The sequence below is a fragment of the Panthera tigris genome, chromosome D4, assembly GCF_018350195.1.
Source record: "Panthera tigris isolate Pti1 chromosome D4, P.tigris_Pti1_mat1.1, whole genome shotgun sequence".
In the NCBI taxonomy this organism is placed as follows: domain Eukaryota; kingdom Metazoa; phylum Chordata; class Mammalia; order Carnivora; family Felidae; genus Panthera; species Panthera tigris.
The window spans coordinates 4545410-4566193 of NC_056672.1; the positions used below are offsets into that span (position 1 = coordinate 4545410).

Sequence of the window (20784 nt, forward strand, 5' to 3'; positions counted from 1 at the left end):
CAAAGGCAGGGACCTGATCTAATTACACCTGAGGGACCCTCATCGGTGGCCACAGCTGGCTTCTGCCCAAGGCATCACTGAATGGCAATTAGTGCTACCCCGGCGGGGGTGGAGGTGGGGGTGGGGGTGGAGGTGGGGGTGGGGGTGGGGGGAAACAGCCTGTTTTCACAGTATTTCTTGCGCAATAACCTTCCTCTTGAGAAAGTGGGAACGCTCCCTGTCTTGTTCATCACGGAATCCAGCCAACTGCACACACTCAAGAAGTATTTGCTGGGGCGCCTGGGTGGCTCTGTCGGTTGAGCGCCCGACTTCGGCTCAGGCCATGATCTCGCGGTCGGTGAGTTCGAGCCCCGCGTCGGGCTCTGTGCTGACCGCTCAGAGCCTGGAGCCTGTTTCCGATTCCGGGTCTCCCTCTCTCTCTGCCCCCACCCCCCACTCTGTCTCTATCTCAAAGTTTGTACCAAATGTCCACGTGGAGACAAAAACCTGACGTGCAGGAAGGATCTCTGCGAGGGGACAGAAATGTTCCGAAGTTAGATTCGGGTGAAGCCCGCACGCTTAACACATTTACTAAACGCCACTGACTTGTGCACCCGGAGGGGGTGAATTTTACGGGAGTCAATTACAGCACAGTTAAGCCTGTTAAGAAAAGAGTGATAGACTCCCAGTGGAGTCTGAGGGGTCCTGGAGACCTCCACCTGAAGGAAAGGGAAACGCCTCCTCCGGAGCCCAGAAGGAACTCCCTGGTACAAAATGCTGTGGGTCTCCCGGGGTGAGCAGTGCGAAGATACGGTACCTCCGAGCCTGGAAACGAGGTAAAAGCCAGACGTGGAAGTGTCGTTATCTACAAGTGGGAAGGCTGGGCCATTCCTCACCTGCAACAGTCATGCAGACACCCAGTCACGTCGGATTTAGTGCCGTGGCCAAAGTACGCCCTTGTGCTACCCACGGGGAAAGCTCTGTGTAGACACCAGTAGCAGGAGGAAGGGTCCTGAACACTAAAAACCACCTTTCAGGCAACTTGCACGTTAGTTTCTTCACCCTCTTTCCGGGCTCTTTTTTTTTTTTTTTAATTTTTTTTTTTAACGTTTTATTTATTTTTGAGACAGAGAGAGACAGAGCATGAACGGGGGAGGGGCAGAGAGAGAGGGAGACACAGAATCGGAAGCAGGCTCCAGGCTCTGAGCCGTCAGCCCAGAGCCCGACGCGGGGCTCGAACTCACGGACCGAGAGATCGTGACCTGAGCCGAAGTCGGACGCCCAACCGACTGAGCCACCCAGGCGCCCCTCTTTCCGGGCTCTCAAAGCCTAATTTGTGCATCTCAAAGTCACGGCGAATCTTCTTAAAATTCTACGGTTGCATGTATTTTTTTAATTGAAGAAAAAAAATTTTTTTGGAGAGACAGAAAGTGTGAGTGGAGGAGAGGGGCAGAGAGAGAGAGAGAGAGAGAGAGAGAGAGAGAATCTTGAGCAGGCTCCATGCTCAGTGCTCAGTGCAGAGCCTGAGGTGGGGTTCAATCCCACGACCCTGGCAGGATCACGACCTGAGCCGAAATCAAGAGTCAGACACTCAACCGACTGAGCCACCCAGGCGCCCCATGGTTGCACGTTCTTGGGATCGGCTTAGACTGGCGGTCCCCCAGAGAGGTGGCTTTGGTGCAGGTTTCCTTTAAAGACACCGTAGTGAGGAGACACCTTCTAGTAAGGAATGAAGAGGGCTCTTCTGGGCATGTCTACAATTTATCTTTAAGCAAAAAGAAACGGAATCAGGCATTGCAGAGTCAGGCCTTGTTACGTGCCCATGTCAAACGAAGACCTCCTCGGGCCGGACTCTCCTCCACCTGTACATACAGCCCTCCTTCCGAGAAACAGGAGGAGCTTCAACGCGGAACTGGCATGAGTTGGGGCAGCAGCACAGGGAGGGACCAGGCTGCCTTCCCTCCCCCCAGTTCCCTTTAACCTGCCTGCACCCCGCCTCCCCTCCACTAAGAAAGAGCAGGAAGCAGGTAACACCCCTCACCTGAACTCAGCCCCCTGGTGGACGTGATAGCGAATGACACCTGTACTTTACTACCTGGAGCGGGGGTGCAGGGGCGGTAATACCCATCCTGGGCTGGCGGGTATCCGTACAGCTGCCTTCTGGAGTTTTCTCACTTGGTCCTGTGTCTCCCCGGGTAGCCGCACATGCCCCTAAGGCCTTCCGACACACAAGGGATGGTTCATCAAGCTGCTTCTCTGCCTCTGGGCAACATTTCCCACTAAGGCCTCAGCACTGCAGAGTGGGAAAAAGTGAACAGGACAAATTCCAGAAAAAGCAATACTAGGGAGTTAAAAATGCTAACTTGCTCTTTTTTCTCGAGAGAGAGAGAGAGAGAGTGTGTGGGCAGCAGGGGAGGGGTAGAGGGAGAAGGGGAGAGAGAGAGAGGATCCTAGGCAGGCTCCACGCCCCGATGCGGGGCTCAAACCCACAATCATGACCTGAGCTAAAATAAAGACTCGGATGCCTAACCTGCTGAGCCACCCAGGACCCCCCGTCCCGTCCGGTCCTTTTAAAAACATGTATGAGCACCAAGCCAAGGCTCCTCAGTCCTGCTCAGCTTTATCCCCACCTACGCCTGCAGGCGAACAGCGTTCCAGGCCCGGGGGCTCGGGACTGGCACTGAGACATCACTGAGGGGCACTGCGAGAAATTTCTCCAGCAGACTAGCTCCCTACCCACCGGAGGGCACAGAGCCCCAAGATACATGGTCACCATGAAAGAAAGCAAGACAGGAAACAATCTGTAGAGAAGGGGACCGCGTACGCATTGAAATAAAGGGCTACAGATGAGAACATACAGGTACGTTTCCTCATGCATGTACTAAAAACTGGGGGGACCCTTAACAAGCCAATGACAGGAGTTTACCTGGAGGGACACGGGGCGGACGGGACGGGCCGTGTCTCTGACCTGCAGGAGCGAATTCACTAGGCAGTACTTAAGTGAAACAGAAATACAGAATTATGACAGCGCTATTCTGGTTTCAACACCTGACCCCGGGGCTCATGTCCTCGCGGGCCAGTGCCAGGGAGGCTAAACCCAGGCTTCCTCCACCTAAATAAAACCTCACTCCTATTTCAAGAGCCAATGGCTGCGTGCTCACCAAGTATCATGCCAGGAAGTACTTAGTCTCTAGTACTTTGGGGACTGATGAGGAGGGAGGCGGGGGCGTGGTGGGAGGGGGACAGACCTTCCGTAGGTCACCTTGGCTCATGGTGGCGAGGTTTCCAGACGGTACTCCGAACTCCATTTACTCTTAAAAGTTAACCTCTTAAAAGTTAACCTCAAACCTCCCCCCACCCCCAAAAAAAACGTTTTAAATGTTCCTGTAAGAATCCCACACAGAACTGACATCTGTGTAAGATCCGTTTCAAACAAAGGTGTAAAATCACCAAGTGCCCCCACGTAGGTACCGACGCCGAATTTCCGAGGAGGAACTGAATGTCAAGGGAGCCTATTTAAAAAATGTTTCCGTGTTGAGAGAAGCAAGAGGTGTTCTTGATTTAGAGGGGAGGCTACCGTATACTGTGGTGTTTGGTCCAACCCTCTAAAATTAGTACAGAAAAATCAGCCATCGCTCTGACACGCTGTTCCAACAAAGACCGTTCGTCAAAAAACAGAAGAACTGAAAAAGCTATTTGTGGCTTTGCACGGCTTGACGAAACCAATCACACGTACACGAGTTACTCAGCAGCTGCGGCCATCTCCCGCCGTGGGATGGACGGGGACGGGCGTGCGGCCCGCGCACGGCGCGCGGGACGTTTATCTGAATCCTGCAACTTGGCTCTAACGTCAGTGGTTCCAGAACCTCCCTACCAAGTACCTGTTGTCCGGTGGACTCCAGAAACTCAGTCACCTTCCTGAGGATGTAAGAGACTTTACAGTTAGAGCCGTAACAAAAGATGCTGTGTTTACCCAACAAACAAAATCCCTCAATTCAAAGCCTCTCCTGCTCCGCAAAAAAAGCCCTGCCAACTTTTCTGCAGAGCCTCTGCTGGGGGCTCCAAGGCGCCGGCGGCCTGGACCGCTGTCCCTGGCTGGGCACCCAGGGCTGGGGAGCCGAAGCGGCAGCTGCTGCCCGCCTGTGCCCGCGGCCAGGTGACAGTTCCCATTTTCCACTCTCAGGTGTCAACCCAACGGTTAAACCATCAGGTCAATGCAAACGGGAAGCAGCCCTAACCGATCCTGAGTTCTTTTCCTCCGCACCTCAGACCACACTCGCCAGGAGCAGGGGGCTCCGGGGGGTGGGGGGGTCCGGGGGGGGGTGGTGTCCCAGTCCCAACCGCCCAATCATGCCACTTCCTCTGCCAAGCAGGGAGGCCCTCCGGTTTCAGGATACACATTCCTACATCCTAGTTCGTGTGTCAGCAGCATTCTGCCAAAGCAGCGGGTGAGGGCTGCACACGACAGCCCTGAAGCTCAAGATGACCTCAGGGGCTGCACCATCACGTGGTCCGGTCTGTGGCTCCGTGGCCCCCCCCGGGGGCCCTGACCGCCCCCCATCCGGCCGCTTGTACAGGCAACATCTTGGTCCCATCCAGACCCGCCGGGGAGCAGAGACGGCAGTTCTCCAGCACACGTGATGCAAATTCCCCGCTGAGCCCCGCCGGCCCCAGTGCCATGGACCCACTGCCACCAGCTCCGACAGCCTCCTCCCAGGCTGGCACTGGGGCCAGGCTGCCTGCCGGTCCCCCCGCAGCTGTGCTGCTACAGTGGCCCCTCTCCCGACCGGAAGCCCTGGAACCCCCGGGGGGGGGGCCGGTTCATTCGGGCTGAACTGCCCAGTGAACAGAGGCACAGGCGGCCCTGGGCGGTGGTGCAGGCAGCCCATTCCCAACTCACCGCCTCGCCCCCACCCCCGCCCTGCTCCAGGGCCCGGGGAAGTGTCGGGCTCCAGGTCCCCAGCTGTCAGGGGCCATGGGACCTCAGGAGGAGACAGGCTAAAACCCCAGACCAACTTCACGTCATCGGCCTGGAAATCACCTCCGAGAGACCCTAGCAGAAGAGCGACGGCATGGATTTGCATCTGTCACGTGGCAACGTAAGTCCACACGCGGACGGAGTTGCCGGTCCTGGACGAGACCGCCCCCCCCCCACCCCGACCCACGGCAAGCACTCAGCCCCAGGCATCGCCGTGGGGTCACGCAGCACCTCCACTGCCCCACGTCCTCGCAACCCGCAGAGAGCCTACCAAAAGTTCTGTTTCGCTTTATTGGATACGCCAGGTATGGGAGTTACAAGTGAGAGCCACCGGGATGCGGGGGTCGCGCTGTGACTGAGCGTTCTCTCCGGCCAGCTGGGACAGGAGCGGACCTCGCCTCCACGTGGCAGGAGCGCAAGCAAACGAACGCACGAGCAAGATCCGGTGGCATCCCGGCACGGGTGGCACCAACGGTTAAATTACTAAAGCGCACAATACGTCAAGGCAAATGGTGCAGAAACCACATAAGTTACAGTTTTCGGGCCTGTACATGATTCTCAAGACACAAAAGAACAACACCGTGCTCTGTACGACGTCGCTCCTCACGTTTCCAAACCCAAGAAACGCTTTCCAGAAAAGTGGGCAAGATACACATGCGGGAGAATTCAAACCATTTCACAAAGATACAAAATCCCATCGGTGGGTTTCTCTTTTTTAAGGCACATTTTCATCGAAGGCACACAGAACTCCCACCGCAGGAGCCCCGGGCTCGTGGGACGCTGGTCGGTGGCAGCATCCTGTTCCCGCCGATCCTGGGTGGCTGAAGGGGGAGACCGACCCTGGCGGGGGGCGGCAGGGAGAAGGCAGGCCTCCCCCGGCCTCACACAGGCCAGCCGCCGGGAATCTCAAAGCCCGAGGTCGCACCTCGCCGCCACCCCGGGACCTGTTTTCCCAAAGTTTCATCACATTCGATCCATATGCCAACGTGGAGGGAAGATGCCACCTACGTTCCTGCCGAGCACGGGCAGAGAGCACCGCCGGTCTGACCTCAGGGAATGCAGGCCGTGCAGGTGGGTGCCACCCATTTTCCCGGGCCCCCGCCCCCGCCCGGCTGGGTGCCACGAGCACCCACACCCTCCAACCACGAGTGGCCACCGCGGCAGCTCTGTGCACAAGAGGACGACGAGGAACAGATTTCGCATGCTGACACCGCAAACCAGCCCGGTGGGGGTTGCCCGAGCCTCCCCGGGTGCCCGGCGGCCCGTTGCCCCTCAAGCTTCCAGCTGGCCCTCGGCCTCATCCATCTGCAGAGTGTCATTGTCCCCCAGCAGCTCGGTCTCCGGGACAGAGCCGTCCTCCTCCTCGGCTTCCTGCACAGGGCTCTGGGCCGCGTCCTCTGGGGTGTTCTGTGCGTCCTCGGTGGCCTCGGAGAGCAGGGCCGCCCTGTCCGCCATGGACGTGTTGGAGGGCGCGGTGGTGACGTAGCCCGTGCTGGTGGAGCCGCTGCCGCTGTGGTGGGAGCCAGGCTTGGGGACCACCTGGGCGGGCACCTGCTGCGGGGCCATCTGCATCGGGATCTGGACCGGGTAGAAGTTGGGCAGGTAGGCCCCGTAGGCCGGCACGGGCTGGTACCCGTTGACGGGGATGTAGAGCTGGGGAGGGGGCACCATGGGCCTGATCTGGCCCTTCATGGGCATGAACGGGGGCTGCGGGAAGGGCTGGGCCTTCGGCTTGGGCCCCCCGTAGCGGGCGTTGCTGACGTTGCTGACCGGGCTGGTGCTCAGGGAGCTGGTCTGCGTGGCATTGCTGGCCCCCGAGGTCTGCGCCGAGCTGTTGTAGGCGGACAGGTTGCCCCAGGCCCGGAGCCGGCCGTGGATGTCCTTGAAGCGGGGCCGCCGGCTGGGGAACTCGTTCCAGCACTCGAGCATCAGGGCATACACCCAGGCCGGGCAGTCGTCGGGGCAAGGCAGCACCTGCCGGCTGCGTATCATCTCCACCACGTCCTGGTTGGCGTGCCCGCAGTAGGGCTGCAGGCCGTAGCTGAACACCTCCCACAGGACCACGCCGTAGGACCAGATGTCCGAGTCCACGGAGAACTTGCCGTACACGATGGCCTCGGGAGACATCCAGCGTACGGGCAGGAGCGCGCTCCCCATCAGCTTGTAGTAGTCGGCCGAATACACTTCGCGGAACAGCCCCAGGTCTGAGATCTTCACGCTCAGCTTGTCGTACACGAGCACGTTGCGGGTGGCCAGGTCCTTGTGGACCACGTGGTGGCTGGACAGGTACTCCATGCCCGAGGCGATCTGCGCCGCGACGTGCACGAAGTCGGGGGGCTCCAGGGTGGACTTCACCGTGCGGTCGTCGTCGGTGCTGCCCACGTCCGAGTGTGGCGAGCGCATGACCAGGAACTCGTGGAGGTCCCCCTGCGAGCAGTAGCTGAACACCATGCTGAGCGGCTGGTCCTTGGTCACCACGCCCAGCAGGCACACGATGTTGGGGTGCTGCAGCCGCGCCCGCAGCATGGCCTCGTGCCGGAACTCCTCCCGGAGCGGCCCCTCCGCTTTGTCCTTCAGCGTTTTGATGGCCACGGCCTGGCTCTGCTCCCCCGGCGTCGGGCCGAACAGGTGGCCTTTGTAGACCTTCCCGAACCGGTCCTCCCCGAGCTCCTCCATGAACCTCACCGAGGACAGGCTGATCTCCTTGAGCTTGGCCTGCCGAGGAGAAGAGGCCCAGTGAAACACGGGAGGGGGACAAGCAGAGCAGCTGGGAACGGGGGGGGGGGGTGGGGGAAAGCTTAGGGGGCAGTCCCAGCAAAGCCCCCCGGGCCCTGCCCACCACTCTCTGCTCTTCAACACGCTCTGAAGCCGTGAGGCTGCCTGAAAACCTTGAACGGCTCCCAAGCAGCCTGCAGATGACGTCCCCCCAAATACTCTGGGGACGCCGTCGCAGTGCGCGTGCACCTGTTAACACTCAAGCGCACACCGCCCCCCCCGAGCCAAGCTGGGCTCCACTGTCCCGGGGGCACCCCTGGACTCTCCCAGCCGCGCCCCCACCCCGGCCTTTCCTGCTGCTCTGGAAATGTGCCCGCCCTCAAACGAGGTTCTGCGACTCCTCACCATCCATCCCCAGAGCCCCCCAGCAAACACACAGTGACTGCCGGCTACACAGCTGAACGAGTCCACTCTACCTCCTTCAGAGCCCAGATGGGAATGAGCTTTCCCCCAGTGACTGCAAGTAACAGAAACGTCCCCTCACGTAAGGCAGGCGGGTGATGACTTTCTCTTGTGCTGTATTTTGGGGTGCTCTCGCTGTCCTAGGAGCTCTCGGGGAGGAGGGGGGCCTTCAGCAGCGCTCTGTCCTACCCCCACTAGGAGTCTGCTGCGACCCAACTCCACACGGACCAGAAAACACACCCCAGCCCCTTGGAAGAGCCAGCCTGGCCCTCGGGTCGTGGGCCGATCCAAACCCTTTTCCTTTTGTTCTCCCGTGGGGAGCGCGGAAGCCCTGCAGGTTCAGGACCAGGATGGCTCCCTCGGGCTCCCTCGTTAGCGCGCAGGTCTAGGCGGAGGGGGGAGCCGTAGAGGGTGGGGCGGGCGATCCCAAACACGCCTACAGCTTACTTCCTAAGCACACGAATGTCCTGATACGTCTTAGAGAACACACAGCAAAATCAAGGGCGGTTTAAAATAGTTACGTGTCAGGGTGCCCGGGTGGCTCAGTTGGCTGGGTGTCGGACCCCCCCCAAAGTTTTGGCACAGGGCATGATCCCAAGGTCCTGGGATCGAGTCCCGCATTGGGCTTTATGCTGAGTGTGGAGCCTGCTTGAGATTCCCTCTCCCTCTGCCCCTCTCCCCAGCTTGTGCTCTCGCGCTCTTAAAATATAAAAAGTAAAATAACAAAATAAAACAAAATAAAGGAAAAAGAAAAGAAAGTAAAATGAAAATTAAAAAGTAAAAAAAAAGAAAGTAAAAAGAAAAGAAAGTAAAGAGAAAAGAAAGTAAAGAGAAAAGAAAGTAAAGAGAAAAGAAAGTAAAGAGAAAAGAAAGTAAAAAGAAAAATAAAACAAAAGAAAGTAAAAATAAAATAAAGTAAAATAAAAATAAAACAAAACAAATTAAAAGTCAAAATAAAGTAAAAATAGAACAGAGTAGAATGAAAGAATAGGATAGAGCAGGGTAAGAATAGACTAGACTAGACTAGACTAGAATGGAATAGAACAGAAGAGCTACGTAGCGTGTTGAGTTTCGAGCAAATCGAGAAGCCCAGCGATCTCCAGGTAGAGGCTACGCCTGGAGGGGCAGGAGACCTGCTTGTGCTGGTTGATGAGCGGCATCTCCACATCCTGGCTGGGAGAGGCCATCAGCTGCCGCCGCTGTGGTGTGGACGCAGAGGCCTTCTGCTTATTCCGACACACGCAGACCAGGAAGAAAAGGCACGCGATGACCAGGGGAATCGCGATGCTGGGAACCAGGATGTACAGAATTCCCATCCTGCTGCTGTCCTGGGGGCCTGTGAACGGCAAGGGTCACGAGTTTTTAAGAAATATCCCCCTTCCCACCCGACGTTCTCCACCAGCCCCCCCGCCCCGACTCCACTATAAGAGCCAAACACAAGCGGATACGTTTATGAGACACGATCCCAAACTGCCACCAAGGAATCAAATGGGAATGCCCAGCCAGCACAGAAGACAAGTGAACTCAAAGGGTCTTACGGGAGTAATAACCAAGGTACTGGGATGAGCAGTGACCCTTGTCTGCAACATTTGAGGATTTTCCACATTTTCTGTATAACGGACACATATTCTTTTAAGATAATAATGAAAAACGCATTTGATTTGAAGGGCACAGGCGGCCAGCGAGTTTGACCCTATACGGTGTGCAACTGGGGCTCGAGCATTCTTGAAGAAAGCATGGTGGGATGTGGGAGGCCTCCGTGAGGATTTACCTTTCTCCGTAATGAGAAGCAACACTCTGTCTCCCTCTACAGGATTTACGGAGACGCACAGGGGGCACGCTGGACTGAAGCACTGTCCCAGACCAGGGTCTGTCTGTCCCCCCCGTCAGTCCCATGCCGCCCACCCCCACACATAAAATCAAAACTCTCCTGGCCCCACCCTCGAGGCAGATGTTCTAGAAGCCTCAGGGGCAGTGGAGATTCCGGGTCATGGTCATTTGTCTTCAGGAGGGCCGGGGGAGATTCCACATGCCCCTCAGGCCAAGGTCAGTGATGTGAGCTCAGTCCAAACACCCTTGCGACCATCCATCTTTTCAAAATCACCAACAGATAACATGCTTACTAAGGACTCTAGTGTTACAGGAAAGTGGGTATTCCTAACAGCACGTTCACCGAAGGCTATCCCACTGTCAACAGGTTGGCGTTCACCTGATTCTCTATGTGTATTTTAAGGTGACCCTGAAATAAACGGTATTCGGCTATTTCGGCACACAGAAGCAACAATTTGACATGTTTCTTAAAAATAGAATTATCAGTAGAATTCTTTTCAGATAGAAATCATATCACCCATATTTTCCTGTTCCTGGTTTGGTGGCAGAATAACACATCTCAGACAAGGCTTCATGAGAAACAGACAGCCCTACGCATTCTTCAATGGCCGCACACAATTCCATGGTACGGATGTGGTTCGATCACCATCCAACCCCCTACTGGTAAACAAGCAGCCTGTTTCTTATTTAGTTACTAAAAGTGACACTGCAATAAATACCCTTAGCATTTCTGCCCTCTTGAGTGCAGGTATTTTCGCGATGTAAGGTATTCTTAGAATTGCCAAATCAAACGACATACAGATTTTTAGGTTTTGGTTTATTTTTAGCTACAAAAGTAATCACTGCTCGTTGTAAAAACGTCTTACATTTTAACATCTCTGTAGGCCGTGGGAAATCACCGCTGAAAGTTCGGTGTGCAGTGTTCCAAAGCTTCACCCAAAAAATGTAGGTGCCTATGTGTGCTCACACACACACACCCACACACACAACCCTTTCCTCTATGAAGAAAGAGACAGAGAAGGGGAAGGAGGGAGGGATGCAGAGAGGGGAGTTGCGGGGAGGAAGAGCAAAGAAATAACACAGCTGTTGCCCTACAATTTCCCTCTTTCCCTCAACAGGACACCATGGACATCCTCCCTTGCAGGAAATTGTTATAGACAACTGTAGCATTCCACGAAGTAGCTTTACGATAATCTAACTACTGGCATTTTCATTCTTAAAGTTTATTCCTGCAGCGATCACACATTCTTGAAGGCCAGTGTTAAGATCTGCGGTGAGAGGTGCCTGAGTGGCTCAGTCAGCCCCGTAGCTGGCTCTTGCTTTCAACTCGAGTCATGATCTCACAGAGATTGAGCCCCTCGTCGAGCTCTGCTTGAGATTCTCACTCTTCTCCCTCTGCCCCTCCCCTGTTCTCATTCTCTCGAAAGAAAGAAAGAGAGAAAGAAAGAAAGAAAGAAAGAAAGAAAGAGAGGAAGAAAGAAAGAAAGAAAGAGAGAAAGAAAGAAAGGGAAGGGAAAGGAAAGGAAAGGAAAGGAAAGGAAAGGAAAAAGGAAAGGGAAAGGAAACGAAACGAAACGGAGGAACGAAAGGAAAGGAAACAAAAGGAAAGGAAATGAAAGAAAAGAAAAAGAAAGATCTGTGCTGAGTAAAGAGTGGCAAATTTGGAACTGCCCAATTATACTTCCAGAAGGTGACGGATGCTAGTTTTCACTCCTGGTGGCTGCAGGTGGAGACGTGCCCGGGCCGGGGCCAACAGGGGCCAAAATATAAGACTCAGAAGGCTCTTCTCTCGGGGTATCCAGGCTGATGGTATCCAGGCTCTTCTCTCGGGGTATCCATTTATTTTTATGGCAACACGTAAATAAATGGTTGCAATAGAGAAATAACGTTTGTAGTTTGTACTGTCTGCAGCCCTTAGTCACACCCTGTCTTCCTGTTCATAATGTAACAGAGAAATTGCAGGGAAACTGGTTACAAGACTGAAGTCCTGTTCTTCCCAACTCTGCCGAGCCCACCTATGAAAGCTGGCGCAGCGGGAGGCAAGGGGGGGGCCAGGCGGTGTTGCGTCCCTAGCGACCGACGCCAGGAAGCACCCTATCAATACCGCAAAACCTTGCATTGGGAGTAACTTGTTCTGCGAGTGTTCTGCGAGACGAGCAAACATTTCTAATAAATTTTAACTTGATCGATGAGTGAGGTCTGGCGATACGAGTCGTATGTGACGCCGGACGTCACATGATCAGCCCCGAGCCAAGGGTTCTTGAAATTCGCTTTGGGTCACAAGCATGTTTCCGGGACGAATTACGCTTGCAAATCAAGGTTTTATTGTACCGGCACACGTTCCGTGACGATGCTCGTGGAGAGACGAGGGGCCTAACCGAGCATCCCAGCACCACACACAGGTGACAGAGGGCCCCCAAAACGTAAACAGCAGTCCACGGAGCGGTGCAATTAGGGGTGACCAGCCCACGCCTCCTCAGACCTGTCTCTAACTTAAAACGTCCTAGAATGACCAGGTATGACTTCCCTAACCGCCAACGGCTTTACTTAAAACCGACAATCACGGTGGTGACGTGGGGGCGGCGGCAGCCCCACGTCCCCACGAGGTCGCACACAACAGTCAACACGTTACAAAAAAAAGAGAGAGAGAGAATACATACTACAAGGGGGTACGTCACACAGTTCCATGCGTACGTTTTTATTCTGCGTGAAGCACCAGGGGCCCTCCATCTGCCCCCCGGGGTTCCGGCAGTACGCGTGGCCCCCTCCGAGCTCGGGGAAGTCCGTGCTGCTCAGGTGGTGGCTGTGCGGGAGCTGCAGGGCCCACGGCTGGCACTGGTGCCCGGACTTGGTGGTGGTGGCGGTCCCCCGGTAATCCGTGCCGGAACCGTTGTAGCACTGATGGTCTGCGAGGGAGGATGTGTTAGGAGGCCCGAGGGCAATGGGCAGCGGCCCACCCCCGGGGGGGGGGGGGACGGACAGCACCCTTCTTCAACTACCCCACAAACGGAAGCAATGAAACCACCGCGCCCACGTCCCCCACACTGGAAATTTCCAGACCAAAAGACTGTACGTACGTAGCTTCCCAGAAAAGCGCCACTAAAAGTCATGACTTCATAAAGCCCTGAGCCCACGAGTGAAACTGGGGGTGCATCTGGGGCGCCTGGGTGGCTCAGTCAGTTGAGCGTCCGACTTCGGCTCAGGTCATGATCTCCCGGTTTGTGGGTTCGAGCCCCGGGTCGGGCTCTTTGCGGACAGCTCGGGACCTGGAGCCTGCTTCGGATTCTGTCTCCCTCTCTCTCTGCCCCTCCCCTGCCCACCCTCTCTGTCTCTCTCTCTCTCTCAAAACTAACCATTCAAAAATTTGTTTTAAAAATTGGGGGTATATCAGGGACACACAGGTGGGGAAGAAAACCCACCCGGTGTTATACCACGATCCCGAAACCACCTCTGGGACCCACCAGGAGCCTGCATTCCAGAATGAGGACGTCAACCCCAACCTCATGTTCACTTGCAGCAGAGGCAAAGCAGAAGTGAACGGGGTGGGGTGGGGGGGGTAAACCCCCAGGCCCACAGCCTCGGAGACCCTCTTTGCTGCCCAGCGAGGACACCACGTGCATCTCTGCAGCCCAGGAGGAGACCCAGAGAGCTCTCTGAGCCAGACCTGGGGTGTGGGCGTTGAACAGCGGTTATACAGAGCTTGCAGGGCACGGGCACCGTTCTAAGCGCTTTCTAAAGATGAGCTCACTTGATCTGCCTCCCAGCTTCGGAGGATAGTGGTTCTTATCCCCGAGCAAGGGGAGGAAACTGGTATTTAAACTGTCCAAGGTCGGGGCGCCTGGGTGGCTCAGTCGGTTGCGCCTCCGACTTCGGCTCAGGTCATGATCTCACAGTTTGTGGGTTCAAGCCCCGCATCAGGCTCTGTGCTGACTGCTTGCTCAGAGCCTGTAGCCTGCTTCAGATTCTGTCTCCTTCTCTCTCTGCCCCCTCCCCCGCTCACGCTTTGTCTCACTCCGTTTCTCAAAAATAAATAAAATGTAAAAAAAAAAAAAAAAAATTTAAACTGTCCAAGGTCACACTTGGGGAAGCCCTACAGCCAGGATCCGGGCGTGAGCGGTGAGCCCAGGGACCGGGCTCTGAACTGCCCTTGGTGAGGAGCTCCGCCCCGCTCTGGGAACCCCCAGCCTCACCAAAGAAGTGAATCCAGTCCCAAGCCTGGGGGGGTAGGGGAGAAGGTGGTCTCTTCCCTGGGTCCCCGCCCCCTTCAAGGGGCAGCGCACCTGACCTGGTCAGGGCTGGGGCGCTCCTCGGGGATCCCAGGGCAAGTCTGCCTCCCTCGGTGCTGTCAGCCTGCGGCGGAAGGACTCCCGGTGACTGCGCCGGGCCGGTGGGGACCCCGGGGCTCTAACAGACACCCCGCCCCGCCCCGCCCCGCGCCCGCCGGACTCACAGCGGCCCAGCCTCTCCGCAGGGATGCCGATGCGCATGCAGTTGGCGGCGTCCGGGCTCTCGGGCAGGGGCAGCGCCTCGCACTTGGGCAGCTGCAGCCGCATGAGGATGAGAGGGTTGGAGCGCGCGATGGTGTATTCCTGGCGGCACAGGTCGCTCTCCAGCACCTCGCACTCGTCCCGGCACAGCTCGCGGGGCTTGGGCGCCCGGGAGCGCGCGTCGCACAGCGGGAACACGAAGTGGCAGAACGAGGGGATGGCGAACTGCGAGCACTGGTCCGACAGGTGCGTGGACGTGCCGATCATGGTGAAGGCCGCTGCGAGGGCGGGGAGACTGGCGTTAGCTGTGGGGGCCCCCGAACCCCCCGCCCCACCTGGCGCGCCTGGCCCCGGCTCTAGCCAGGTGTTCCCCGCCTGCCCGCGGCCCCCGGCCCCCTTTCTCCTTCCCGGCACCGAGCCCCCCCCCCCCAACCCTCCACGCTGTCCTGCGCACACCCGGAAAGGCGCTCACACGAGCAGGCCCCCCGGGCCGCGCAAGAGCCGCCCGGATCGGCACCAGACACAGAAAGGCCCTGGTCCCCACGCCTCACTTAACACAATCCAAGGGGGAACAAGGAAAACAAGGGTCTCATCCAGCTGGATGCTTTTTCCATCAAAGGAAGATCCGGATTTCCGACCCAAAAGCCACTTGCTAGGACCCTCTGTGACCTGTGTGGGTAGAGCAGTGACTTCTAGAGGCAGAGATTGGAAAAAAGCACAAGGACCCAGGAGGGAGCCACTGTCTTCCGGCATCCCCGTCCTGTGGGCCTGCAGGCCAATGCCGCAGCCCCAGGAGGTGAGAGGGCACCCCAGAGGATGAAGACTGTGCCGGACAGATGGACAGGCGGCCAGCCCTGTGAAATGCACCGCAGGAGGAGGAGTAAGAAGACAGTGGCAGAGGCAGAGGCGAAAGGGAGAGCCAGGAAACAGCTGGAAGGTGCTCAACGTGGGAAAGGCGGGGAGGCTTTGTGACAAAGAGAGCAGAGAGGCAGGTAGAGGCAGGGGGTCCGGAGCCAGGATGGGCTGGTTTGCTGTTCAGAGGTAACACACAGGACGGAGTGTGCCAGGAACGAACCTGACCCCTGGTGTGGGGAGAGGATACGGGGTGGGAGCTGCAGGGTGAGCAGGATGAACAGAGCCCTTACTCGCCCCCTCTCAGCCATCGAGCCCAAAGGAAGGCATCAGCCACATGCCCACTGCCAGGAGGCCCATCCCCTTTGACCTGCAAAGGACCTGCTTGTAACAATTTGATCCGAGGAAGCTGAAGAAAAAGAGGTCCTTTTGCTGGCACACCTTGCAGACATGGGGAGAAAATGGGACAGGCTGGGATTCAATCCCTGGGAAGCCCCAGCTCTACCCAGGACTTATGGTGCGGTGCCCAGTGTGACCAGCAGGTGGCGCTGCGGTTACCCCGGGGGGACGCGCGAGGCACCCGCAGCAGCCCCAGGAATAAGTGAGCTGGTGTGGGAGCCCCCTGCCCTGTTATTTACTATAGGCCAGTGGGTCACTCAGTCCCTTTCTGGTCCTGTGTCTTTATCTGCCAAGTGATTTGTTGAGGCTGTTGAGGCCAAACACTGTGGAATGGATGGCTGCACAGAGCCTGTATGAGCACATGAGGTGCATTCATGGTCCTGCCTGGTCCCTTCCGGTCTATATTAAAATTGAGGACCGGGTGTGGGTGCAGGGTCTCTCAGAGACGGCTCAAGAACCAGGTGTGAACCCAGTTCTGTCCCCTCATGGCAGAGCTGGTGACCATCAGGAGGGTGGTCATGATGTACACCTTGACCACCAGGCAGAGAAAGATTGTCTAAGAAAGCCAAACCCGGCATTTCTTTTGGGGTGATCAACCAATAGGGTGTCACAGCTGACCCTGTAAGGGTCTCTCCTCTTCCCTCTCTCCCTCAGAACATATCACATGAGGGCTGACTTCCGATCACCCAGAAGATCCAACAACTCATGTCCTCACCTTCCCCTGCTCCCCACATCACTCTGAAGACTCCTTGGAAGCTTCCAGAGTCCTGGGACAAGCACGCTCTCCAAACAGAACATCTCCACAGCCAGTCTCTAAACCCCAAGCCGGTCAGTCTAGAGCAACTTCCACTTCAATCCACAAATCTAGAGATCCTCATTTGACCCTTTTCCCCAAAGACGGCTGTAAAATCAGTCTGCTTAGGTATCTGAGTTGTTTAACGCTTCAGACAATTCCTAAAGAAATCACTGAGGGGCAATCTTGTGCCTGGAATCAGGGCTTGCCAATTAGTGGGATGTAAAATTCCAGAGTCTGTGGCTAGCATTCTAAAAGAGGGTTAGAACACCCGAGAGGACGTCAGAATGCAGGGTTCACGATAAGGCGGTAACCCGCTCTTCTCCCTTAATGAAATAAAACCAAAGAGAAAAACCACTGCTTTTGTTAAGGGTGCATTTTGTTTCCTGCAACCCATTTCATGTCTGTGAGATACATGCACACATACACCAAGTCCTAATGTAAAGAACATAGCTCGCTGTATGTGGTCCCCGAAAAGGTTTGAGAAGTTCTGCTTCCAATGGCATGAAAAGCTTTTCCGAGGAGAGATACCAATGTTTTCAAAACGTTCTCCTGCTGGGCCCCCCACTGCCCTTTCCACTTCTCCCTGGACACCTGGCCCTGTCTTCAGAGGGCTCAGTCACCATGGGCCAGGCAGGTCTATGCATGACTGTGACCTCAGCCCCTCCAGGCTGGGGTGAAAGGCAAGGCCACGGCGCACCCGAATTTAGAAGGGCGTGTCAATGACACCCCCAGGAGCATACACCTAGGACCCTCACTCTTGCCCCTTACCAGGGCACCGCTTTCTTTGCCAGGCCCTCTGCCAACCCCACCACGTCTCCTGGGGAGCCCAGCCTCAGAGGCTGGCCGGTGGCTCCAGCGTGTGCCTGGGGAGACAGCAGAGACAGGAGGAACAGGGCTTTGCGGGGCTTTGGTCTAATTCATTTTCTTACTTCTCAGAGGATTTCCCCTAAGATGACCTTCACATCAACATGTAAAGGTCAGTGCGTTGAGGGCTAACCGCCCACCAGAAACGCTAACTCCCAAAGAGACAGAGAGCCGGCCGCTTCATGCTGAAGGATCAGCTACGCTGTTCGTGCTGCGAAGAGGCACCTGAAAACCCGAAGGCTGATTCGGTCTGATGGTGCAGCGTCCCCACGCACCACCGCCAACCTGCAAACCTCTCTCCCCAACAGCGCAGTTGTGGCCCTAGTAACCAAGCACAAGTCCGAGACGGTGCAAGAGTCAGGAAAGGCGGAACAAAGAAGTCAAGTGACGGAACGCCGTGGGCACCGGCCCGCCTGCAGTGTGGCCAGCCCAGGGACAGGAGGCCCTGACGACGCAGTGAGGACAGGACAAGGCAAGACTTGGGACCGATCTGGTTGGCCCGATTCGACGAATCAGACGTATATTCTAAGCAATCTGCACTTGGTACTGTGAGCACACCAAATGGGGACATTCTGGATCAAACCACAATGGCGACTCCAAATGCTTCTAATAAAGGTCTCCGCCTTTCCATCGCCAAGAACACAGAACAGGGACTGACTGTCCGAGCGAGTAACTGGCAAACACAAGGGGGTGCTCACTGTCTCACCGCAAAGATGTCGGGCTCCTTCCTACCTGTGATTCGATTTTCAATCTCTCCCTGCATCTGGAGGGAGTCCACATAAATGGTCCGGTTCCCGATGAAGCGCGCACAGGCGATCCCCCGGTAAGGCTGGCAGAATCCGTCCTCGTGGTAGTCGTCTCTGGGAAAGACACAGTCTGTGAGCACACCAGAAGATCTCGAGTATCCTTCGAGATTTTTTTTTCCCCTTGAAAATCCGTACCTTATGATCTAGCCGTCTCGTTCCCGGTATTTACCCAAATGGATTGAAAAGGACCACACGAAAATCTGCCCACAAATGTTGATTGCAGTTGTATTTATAACTGCCAAAAACTCAGAAGTAACCGAGCTATCCTTCAGTAGGTGAACGGATAAATAAATTGTGGTCCATCCAGACAGAGGAATGTTATTCAGTGCCAGAAACAAAGCGCTGAAAATGTATTTTCTCTCCCCTGTGATGTTTTAAAAGTGTATTTATTTTGAAAGAGAGAATGTGAGAGGGAGAGGGGCAGAGAGAGAGGGAGAATCCCAAGCAGACTCCATGCTGTCAGCACAGAGCCCGACTCGGGGCTCGAACCCACGAACCCCGAGATCATGACCCGAGCTGAAATGAAGAGTCGATGCTCAACAGACTGAGCCACACAGGTGCCCCTCCCTTAGGATTTTCTTGGTAACATTTTCTTTTCTGTAGCTTACTTTATGGTAAGAGTTCAGTGTATAATACATACGACATACAAACTATGTGGTCATTGACCATTTACGTTATCAGTAAGGCTTCCGGTCAACATCGGGCTATTAGTAGGCAAGTTCTGGCGGGGGAGTCAGAAGTTATACACAGATTTTCAACCATGCGGGGGGTCAGTGTCCCAATCTCCGTGTTGTTCGAGAGTGAACTGAACATCTGTCCAAATTTGCAGAATGTCCATCACCAGGAGTGAATGCTAACGAATACTGTGGACTTGAGTCGATCATCATGTATTGAAACTGGCCCATCGATCGTAACAAATGCACCACATTAACGCAAGATGCAACTAACGGGGAGACCGTGGATGTGTGGGTGCTGCAGGTGGCACAGACCACACGTAGGAACATGGGGGACAGACGGGGGTGCTGGGCAAAAGCACGGCCCTCCCGCTGGGTCCCCCAGTCTGACTCCTGCCCCGGGGCCCAAGGGGAACAGCCTGCACATGCCCACCACGCGCAGGCCCCCACCCCCTGCCACCGCTGGAGTCTGTGTCACATTCTTTCCTGCAGAACCTGTCAGTCCTGCCTTCAGCCCACGGGATCAGGCATTCTGAGGACCCAGACGCTTTTCAGGGGGCCCTGAGGATGCTCCCAGGAGACAGTGGAAGCTACCACAGCAGATACATGAGGAATGCCACCTGCTGGGGAGCAAAGGACAGGGGCCTGGGGCTCCCAGGGCAAGCTTCTAGCAAACGCCTTAGCCCTGTAATTACGTCAGTTGTTTTCCTGCAAATCTGTAACCTGCCCCTAAGCCTCGTCATCTCACCCTACGCTGATGTAGACCACCGCCCATTGAAATTCTGTGTTGTCCAATTCCGCCAAACGGACTTAAAAATCCCTATCTTAGCTCCCTCCCAGATGTAAATTCTGGACGCTCCTAACAGTGGAGACAAAGGACCGGGCGGTACACCCTCTCTTCAGCCGCCTCTGGCTCTCTCCCGCCTCGGCACCTGCAGAAGCTCTTTTTCTCTCAAAGAAAGGAAGCTGGAGCCATAAATAATCTAAACAAAGAGACCGTGATGCCAACCACAGCGGGATGCCCTTTCTCGTAAGCTCGCTCAGCCATCATTTCTTCGGGTCAAGGATTCCTCAAATATAGTTTAAATGGCCCAGCACGCGTGCTGGCCATACACACCAGCACACACACCCCACCCCCGGCCCCGTGAGCCGAGTTAACTGCTGATGAAATTAAAGCCAATGCCCACGCTCACCAAACGCACCGAAGGGCAAGTCAACTCTGCCCCGGGGTGTGCGCTCCGAGTCACCGCAGCTCGGTTCGGGGCGCTCGCACACTGTGCCGGGAAAATCGCGGAGAGGCGCGTGCTCTGTTTACCGTCACCTACTCCCAGGTTAGGAGACTTGATGCAGCCAGTCCCCGGGGGCGACCCCACAAAGCGAGCACTTTCTTTCCTCCGCTTCAAGAGTCAAGGCATAGAGAGCGTGGTCCTCTGCCGTGGGCGTCTTCCTGGCCCCTGTCAGGTGCCCCCAGAATGAGGGAAGGAGCAGCGGGCGGGCAAGATAACGCTGAGAAGGGGCTCGAGGCCACTGTGTCCCATCCACTGCTAACTCAGCTCAGGGGGCGTCTAATCTGAACTGCAGAGAATGTCCGAAAACACAGACAGAAGGGGTTGGAAAATGACATGCTTCGGGTTTCTGAATTATGGTAAAACAAGCTGGAATTACTTTCTAGTTTCAAGCACAGTTCTATCTTATCTTTACGGGGCAGAGTTGGGGACCTCTGAAGAGTGACAGAGCTGGAAAAGTGTGTACAACTGGCCCCTCAAAGACAAAAGAGAAGCACTGAGACAGACGCCGTCATCTGTAAAATCTCTTAAGCCACGCAAGTTGAAACAGACCCGGGTACCAAATCGCAGAACCTCAATGTTACAGAAATGCAATTTTGGGGATCTCCTACATTCCTAATGTCCCAGGCACTAATCTAAGGCCTAATGACACAGAT

At 55.8% G+C, this 20784-nt stretch overlaps 1 protein-coding gene across 2 annotated transcripts in view; it reads right to left on the reverse strand.

Annotated features, from left to right (window-relative positions):
* Positions 1 to 5247: 5247 nt before the first annotated feature.
* The window catches only part of ROR2 (receptor tyrosine kinase like orphan receptor 2), a 78024-nt gene continuing 62487 nt past the window's right edge, over positions 5248 to 20784 (reverse strand). The window contains exons 5-9 of one of the 2 annotated variants that reach the window (XM_042964492.1): positions 18095 to 18222; positions 14415 to 14729; positions 12625 to 12870; positions 9268 to 9470; positions 5248 to 7672 (exon numbers count right to left, since the gene is read on the reverse strand). In XM_042964492.1, coding sequence (XP_042820426.1) covers positions 6230 to 7672; positions 9268 to 9470; positions 12625 to 12870; positions 14415 to 14729; positions 18095 to 18222 — 2335 coding nt within the window. In that variant the 3' untranslated portion in view covers positions 5248 to 6229. The remainder of the gene's footprint in view (positions 7673 to 9267; positions 9471 to 12624; positions 12871 to 14414; positions 14730 to 18094; positions 18223 to 20784) is intronic. The other variant, XR_006210571.1, reaches the window with a different exon arrangement.